This window comes from Gossypium arboreum, chromosome 3 (genome assembly GCF_025698485.1).
Source record: "Gossypium arboreum isolate Shixiya-1 chromosome 3, ASM2569848v2, whole genome shotgun sequence".
NCBI lineage: Eukaryota > Viridiplantae > Streptophyta > Magnoliopsida > Malvales > Malvaceae > Gossypium > Gossypium arboreum.
In genome coordinates this window covers 5,795,880-5,804,323 of record NC_069072.1, presented here as the reverse complement: position 1 = coordinate 5,804,323, position 8,444 = coordinate 5,795,880, and the positions used below count along the sequence as shown (strand labels likewise).

At 31.5% G+C, this 8,444-nt stretch overlaps 1 protein-coding gene across 3 annotated transcripts; it reads left to right on the top strand.

Moving 5' to 3' along the window:
- Positions 1-391: 391 nt before the first annotated feature.
- On the top strand, positions 392-4,432 carry LOC108476389 (E3 ubiquitin-protein ligase RING1). Of its 3 annotated transcripts, XR_001870103.2 has the most exons (3): positions 392-1,586; positions 2,438-2,494; positions 4,038-4,432. XR_001870103.2 is itself a non-coding variant. In XM_017778599.2 (2 exons), the coding sequence occupies exon 1, from the start codon at positions 586-588 to the stop codon at positions 1,579-1,581; it is 996 nt and encodes a 331-aa protein (XP_017634088.1). In that variant the 5' UTR covers positions 392-585; the 3' UTR covers positions 1,582-1,586; positions 4,038-4,432. The 3 variants fall into 3 exon arrangements, 2 of the variants coding, with proteins under 2 accessions (XP_017634088.1, XP_017634089.1); XM_017778599.2 differs by lacking the exon at positions 2,438-2,494; XM_017778600.2 differs by lacking the exons at positions 2,438-2,494; positions 4,038-4,432 and adding an exon at positions 1,796-2,120.
- Positions 4,433-8,444: the final 4,012 nt, after the last annotated feature.

Below are 8,444 nucleotides of genomic sequence, written 5' to 3'. Positions count from 1 at the left end.
TATAAGCAAAATGCTAAAAAAATAATATAAGCAAACATTTTTATATTCATGAAAAAATTAAAGAGATAAATCATATAACTATACTTTATCTTCAATCTAAAATAAAATAATTAAATTTATTTATTTTTCAAAACGTACACAAATAAATTAAATTAAAATTTAATATTTAAAATAAATTTTATGTGTATAATTATACCAAATTAAAATTCTCATATTAAAATTTAATATATAATTCTTTAAGATGATAATTATTTTAAAATTTAAAATTTCGAGTTATGTGGGATTTAGATTTTCTAAATTATATTTTTTTTAGGTTGAAATTTTTAAAATCAAAATTTTAATTTTTAATTTTCTTACAATAAAATGAGATTCAAGTAGCAACTCAGGTAACTGAAGTGGGTAGAAATATTGGCTAACAAGTCGGTATACCTTCTAGAAGCCTCCAAAATTGAAATATTCAGCAACCGTCGCAGATTCTCAGTAATATATAAATATTATTATTTTTTAAACAACCAAAAAGCCTCAAATCAAATTTCATTTCTCTCTGTATCTCCCGTCCTGTTGAAACCATCCCTGACCTGAAACATGTCGTCCGACGGGAACGTCAACGGCGGCGCCGGCGCTAACTCCCTCGTTACCAATAAACCTTTCTTCTGCTACCAATGTAACCGTACTGTCACCGTCACTATAGCGTCCTCCGATCCCTCTTGTCCCATATGCCAAGGTGGCTTCCTCGAAGAATACGAAAACCCTATCCCTAATCAAGCTTCCAACTTCCGTAACCCGAATCCAGTTTCCCACTCCTCCTCGTCGTTATCAGATCCGTTCTCTTCCATCCTCCCCCTCCTTACGGCTATGAATTCTTCACCATCTCCTGCTTATGTTGACCTTGAGAGCACAGGCTTATTCGAGTCGACCGTGACAACTCGAGCTGACCCGTTCGCTTTCGATCCGTTTACCTTCATTCGGAATCATCTCAGCGATCTTCGTTCAAGCGGGGCGCAAATCGAGTTTGTGATCCAGAACAGCCCATCCGAGTCAGGCTTTCGGCTTCCGGCAAACCTCGGGGATTATTTCATCGGCCCAGGGCTCGAGCAATTGATCCAACAGCTAGCCGAAAATGATCCGAACCGGTACGGGACCCCACCAGCATCGAAGTCGGCCATCGATTCGCTACCGTCGGTGAAGATAACAAAGGATCACTTGAGTTCAAAGTCCAACCAGTGCGCAGTTTTCATGGATGATTTCGAGGAAGGGATTCAAGCGAAGCGGATGCCCTGCAGGCATCTTTATCATAAGGATTGCATATTGCCGTGGCTGGAGCTTCATAATTCGTGCCCTGTGTGCCGTCACGAGTTGCCTACGGATGACCCTGATTATGAGAGGAGGGTTCGTGGGGCACAGGGGACTAATGGAGGTAACGATGGTGCTGATACTGGTGGGAGTGGGCAGAGGTCTGCAGGGGATAATCAGACGGCGGAGAGGAGTTTTAGGATATCGCTGCCTTGGCCATTTCAAGCTCGAGCGTCTGGCTCAGGATCAGCTGATAATGCGGAGACCAGACAAGAAGATTTGGATTGATGATCGTGAGTATTATGGTCACTCATTACTGATTATCATGATAACCCTTTTTCTTGTGTTCTCTAAGTGTTGGCATTCAATTTAGGGCTGTTGAGAATTTGAATTATAGTTCAATTTCTTATGTATCATGTGTGTTGTTCAGTGGTGATCAAATGAGTTTACCATCTAATATGGTGAAGCTGGTCGTCTGAGTTTTGGGTATTTTTGGTTACAGGCCTTTGGTACATTGTTGGGTATGGCAAAATCATACAGGAATGTGGAGAAGAAACTGAGAATGCCTGCTAGGCATGACAACAAATATCGAATCTCTGAATGTGTGAATTGTGATTATGATCTTTTAGTCTTTGAACCTGGTAGCATTTGGCCAATTGTTCATGTAATATTTGTGAATATGATAGGACATTATTAGTCGAAATAATCAACTATATGCATTCTTTTCTTGGAAGTCCCTAACTGTGTCAATTATGCCTGCAAGGCTTTTCAAATTCTTTCCTTGCGTTTTGTTGTTGATGTAATGGAAACTATGATGCCTTCCAATCCATCTTTATTTTATTAATATTTTTAAAATATCACTATTTAGAGTTGCTGGGCTAGAGCTAAAAAAAATCTGAGAAGCACTGCTGTCATTATCTATTATAGTGGTGCAGTTTCTGTAATTGTGAAGGTATAGATTAAGGCATACTTTTTTTTTTTTGTGTGTGTGTTCTTCATACATTTAATTCTTATCTTAAAATTTTGAAAGGACAGGATAAATCTGAAGTCTGAACTTAAGCAACAAAAATCATTCCTTGCTGTGTTCTTTTAGATAACCAAATTGTAACTTCGCATATTAACTCCTATTTTCTTTTTCTTCTAGACATTTTATCCCTATCTTGACAAGGACTAGATGGAAAGGAGAAGATATCTGACCTTGGTTAGGCATCACAAGATTTCTTTTTATGCTTTTTCAAATAACTAAATTTAGATTTTCTGTCAACGTGAAGATTGTAAAATTACTATAATAATAGAGGACATGTATGTGTCTTTTAACGTCTCTTGCACAAGCTGGATTCCGTCTTATGTTTACTAATAGCTTTTTCTATTGTGTCAAGGATGCTTCTTTCTGTTTGGTGACTTAGTTCTATTGTTCTTTATATGGATTATGGGTGTACTGGTTTTGTAGGTTATTAATGAGTTGTTTGTTTTATGAACTTAATGTTCCACAACTGTGTAGTTATGATATAATATTTTGTGACCTTTTTTCTTTTTTCAAATTTCTATATGCTTCTAGTTGGTATATCTTTCAAAGAATTCAATGGATATTAGCTGTCAAAATTTTGGTGGTCTATTATGCAGGATTAAGTTTGTTGGGACTAATATTCTATAAATATTGAGTAACAAGGTGAACTTTTGCATGTAATGTGATAATTCTTTGAGCATAGTGAAGGTAAAAAATAGAAGTCTTGAAAGATGAAGTAGCTGAAGTTAGATGTGTTTATAGAAATATATAGGGCCTTCTGATATCCTTCTGGAATTCTAGTAATCACTGAGGTGTTTCTCCAACGTAAGAATAGAAGTTTGATTTTTTATTTTTTTTTTGGGGGGGGGGGGGTAGTTGTTACTGGGTAAACGAAACATGTAAAGAAGTGAGATAAACGGGATGGTAGTGAATGTGTGGAATAAAGTAGAAATATAAGCTCTATACTTCCAGTGTATAACCTTCTGGCAGTAACATCATATTCAGTGGAAGAAGAGACTCAAGGAAAGTTCTGATGTTATGTAACTTCTAGCTGGTGTTATGTGTTCTATAATATTTCTGTCTTAATTTTGTTTCATTGTTGAGCTTTCTGAAGAACCTCCTAGTTGCTGGGGTCTTAAGCTGTTTATATTTTATTTAGTTATCTGGCTGAGATGTTATATTTTAGCTTTTGATTGGTCAGTTTTTGTAATGTTCGTCTTCCTTGCATTACATACTGGCCAACATCTATATGACTGATTCTTAAGTCCTGTTGAGATGCAATAAGAGGACATCTGAAATACAATATGCCTGAGTTGAATTTTTTGATCCTATGTTTGCTTTATAAGCTGACATAAAGAAGCATCCTTCAACCTCCAAGTTAATCGCAACCTTGTAAGGAGTATAAACCTTAATAAGCAATTTTATTCAGCTCAAGAGACATAATGTTAATTATCAAGGTCTGCACTTTTTTGGATACATGATTTTGCTCTGAAATGGGAAGTGGAAAGATGAGGTTGATGCTAATGTTTTGTCATTAAGTATATTCTGATATATACACACAAAATCTGAGATACCTTCTTATGGTGGCAGTTACTTGCATGGTGCAGTAGTATTTTCATTCGATATTTGTGGTTCTGAGTTATACATAGCTGCCTGCATTTTCATAGACAATTTGAACATACTTTATACGAGTCAAATTTGCAAAATGACATCCTAACTTGAATGTGGTATTTGGCAGCTTGAAATCCAGCAAAACATCAGCATTTATTTCATGGGCACATGATGATAAGAAACCTCTTTCAAAGTTGGGAAGCAGAGTTTTGTATAAACATGGAGAATTGAGATCAGTATGGGTTATGTTTAAGAAAGTTCTTGCTTGTATTCAGCATTATATGTACATTAATCTGAAGTTTTTCACAGCTTTGTTTATCAGTGACAGCTTACTTTTACTCTTTTCATACATTCTTTGGTCCCTGCCCAATCCTCTTTCATCCCAACTCTATGCAGTTCTGTCTTGGAAGAGATCAGTAAGTAGAATCGATGAAGAAATGTCATAGAAGTTCAGTTTACTTAGCTATGATGTTCTCAAGAATACGATCTTTTTATGGACCTTCCAAAAAAGGAAAAAGTAAATGACTATGTGATAGATATGGTGTGATGTGACTGTTGTTTCAAATAGGGAGTAAAGTGTATCTTGTTTCCTCTCATTTCTCCTTTTCCCCTTCCTTCCACCCCTATCTTCTCCATTTTCCCTTCCTTTCTTTCCTTCTTCATCACCAGAGTTCTTACCGCCTTTTATGTTGGTTCTCAGACTCTTCCTCAATGGAAGATCTTATTGAGGCACTTCACCTCTTCCTTGGATGTGATTTTTTTTCTTCCTTTGTATAATTTACACCCTGTGATGAATTTTCAGGTTTGCTTGGTCTGTTGTGAGACTCAAAGCCCCATGTTGGGATCTTCAATTTGAAGGTTGATGACATATCGTGTTGGCTTTGATATCACAAAAACCTCGCCGTCGGCAGATCTCCTTCGTCCCTTCTCATTTGGTATAACCTGGCTTTTGGTTAGCAGGTGCATATCGAATTTCTTTGGCGTGTTTAGCTCAGGGCTCTTGGTTTTTCTTGTTTTTAGAGTCGTATGACCTTTCTTTTTTAATAATATTCACACTAATGAAAATTTGGGGAAGAAAACAATTGCGTGAAAGTAATATGGAGATTTTTATACTAGAAGTTAAATTATATATTGTCTTTTTACATTAAAAAATTTAAGTAAATTAATCCTTATAAGTTAGATCGAAGAATAAAATTTTTTTTGTTAAAATTCTCTCTTTTGTACTATTAAAAATTAGCCCAGTTGATAGAATAACTAGATGTATATTTTATATAAATCAGTTTTAATAGTAAAATAGATAAAATTTTAACAGAATAATTAATTTACTTTTTATTTTAACGTATAAAAATTAATTTATTTATTTTTTACTAAAAAATTAAAATGTAATTTGACTTATATTACAAGAACTTTTGTAATACATTTATATTAACATAGACATAGTCCCAGTCCAAGTCGGATTGGAGACTTGGAGCAGCCTCACTGCCACCAGACCGAGCCTTGCAAATGGGCTCTGCTTATGGTGTTTACTAGCTATTGTTTACATTCTCCAATGAGCTATATGATGTCTTTGGTCCCCGACTGTGGAACTTATGCCGCAGGTATATTACGTAGGTATTATTTTTTTTCGAAACAATTTATATAGTCATGTTTTTCATATCATTATCTTATTTCTACAATCCTAGAGCTATCTAAGCACACATAGAAGAACCAATGAAAAGTTACCTTGGGTCTTCTATGATTTGAGAGGGTAAAACCAGAGAATATAATAGTGTAGGGTTTTGTTTGAGAGAATATCCTTCCCCACACACCACACCCAACACGGTGTGGCCAAATGATTTTGAGTCCATTGTTGTAGGTGTCAACATGCGATTGGTGTTCACATATGCATAATAAACCAATCTGCTATGTGACATGCATCTCTCATTTTATAGGAGAAGAAATCAAGATGATATCTGATATGATGGATATGTGCTGCCAAATGTCATTAGTCCTTTTCATAAATGCATCCAAAAACAGGTGGGAGCTGGGCTCCTCCAGCTTTTTAATATGTTCATTTTTGTGGCTTAAACTATGTTTCCTATTCCATCAACCACTTATTTTATATGTCCCCATTATCATCATTATTATGTATATATATTCGCATAATCATTTATTTACTTTCTAATTTTATCATAAATTTATTTTAATTTTTATTAAACTTTTTATCTTTTTAGTTCATAAACTTTTGTTGTTTATTAAAATGGTCAAAAATAAATAGAAAAATTAATGTCTGCCTATTTTGCTGATGTAATATTCACATGAATTGTCATATAAATATCATATTAACAATTAATTAATTTTAAAATTTTAAATATTAAAAAATTAAAAAGTATAAAATTATCAACAAATATTTCTTGATTTTTTAAAAAATAATCGATTGCTAACGTGGCATATACATGGATTGTTATGTAGATGCCAAGTGTAGGATTAAAAGATGCTAAAATTAAATAGATAACTAAAATAATTTTTTTAAATTAAAAGGTCAAATAAATCATCAAGCTATATTGAAAGGCCAAATAAAAATTAAAAGATAATTTTATATAAATATATGAAAGTGTACTAATATTAAAAAATTATGGTATTATTTGTTCTTTTAGAGATAATACTTAAAACTACCAATAGTCACTTATTAATCTATAAATAGGAGGATAATGTGCTTTAGTACATTCAAACCTACACCTTCTGCATTGATAATAATGTATATGCCAATCGAGCTAAAACTCAATTAAAAAAGGTTAGTCACCTTCAAAGCATTTAATATATAAAATTAAATACAATAAAAATTTTAATACATTCAAAAACTTTTATTAATAAATAATAATAAAATAGTACAATTTGACCCTATTTATTTTATAAAATTCCTTTGAAAAATGAAAATATGTGACCTAATTTATTTCATAAGACTCTTTTAAGAATTAAAATATATATTACACAGAATGTAGATTAGTGAATTAAAAGTAAAAAAAAAAACTTTTATTTGCGTAATTGAAAAAATAGTAAATAAAAAAAATGCACGTTTTCTATTATTTCTAGGTGTTAAAAAGTAGAATTGATTTTCTTGATGAATTTTTTTTAAAACGATAATAAAAACAAAAGAAAAAAAGTAAAATCTTCTATCATAGTGATTATGAATTAGATTTTGGAGATTTATAGATTATTTGTAACAATTATTAAATTAAAGAGAGGTATGCACTTGCACGGTGAAAAACTTAAGTGATTTTACATTTTTTCGTAGCTTTTTATACTATAAATATTTTAACAATTCAATCGTTATATTTCATGCTTCATTCACGTCGATTATGCACATCAAGTTTATCATAAATTGAAAATTTCTAACCATTCATTTTATGTAAAAAACTTTCAACCGTTAAATATATATTAATATAAACAATATTTTAGATCGATATGATAGAAATTTTGAATAGATTCAAAAATTTACATGTATGACAAGTACAAATATGTTTGGAAATATGATGGTTAAATTGTTAAAATATTAATAATATAAAAGTTATAAAATTATGTAAAACCACTTAAGTTTTACACGGTGTAAATAGATCCTTCCTTTAAATTAATTGTATGTGAACAAATTTAAATAATTTATTCAATGGAAAGATTTAATAAAATTATACAAATTTAATTAATTATTTTCAAATTCATAATTTCTAAGAGTTAAATTATACAAATTTAATTTTTCGATTTTCTAGGATTTGTTGAAAAATTTAACTACATAAAAACTAAGTTCATTTTTAGCTCACATGATTTTTTAAAAAATAAAATAAAATCTACTTGAAGATGATAATCCACGATTTAATTATATATCCCAAAAATTTTATAAAACTTGAATTTACAACCAGTTTAAATTTTAGAAGTCACGACAATGACAAAATTTATTTATCATAAATATATAATAAAATAATAACATACATCATTCACATACATAACCTAAAACATGTATACATTTACAAGAATGTCACATGTTATCAAAAATTAATCAAACATAAATAAGAGATAAAATTCAGTATCGATTTATACTATAAATATAACAATCTGACTCTGATACCAATTGTTGAAAAAAACTGATTTAGAAAACGATTTTCTATCATAGCAAAATTAAAACTTTGAAGACCGAGTCGGTTTGTAATATTTTTAGTAATAATTTCTTTCCGAAAAGTACCAGTGCTTCGAGTGAGATAGATCCTAGACGTTCCTGACTTTCAACGGGATGACCTTCTCTACTATTCTCATACCACGAATTGCTTCGAGTGTGGGCTCAAACAATCACAAGCCAAACACAAATAAAAATGATTTATTACTTTTAGTAGGAAAGTAATTCTCTCTCAATAGAAACCGAAAAAATTGTTATTCCCAAAAAAATTAAAATTTGTACTTAGAAAATAAATTCTTATTATTTTTTGCAGAATAATAATATTGAAAACTTATGTGAACTATTGTGTAAATAGCTATACTAGTGCCATATATTTTAAAGAGAAATACG

Coding starts and splice junctions, on each gene's coding strand:
- LOC108476389 (XM_017778599.2), top strand. CDS start 586: ATGTCGTCCGACGGGAACGTCAACGGCGGCGCCGGCGCTAACTCCCTC.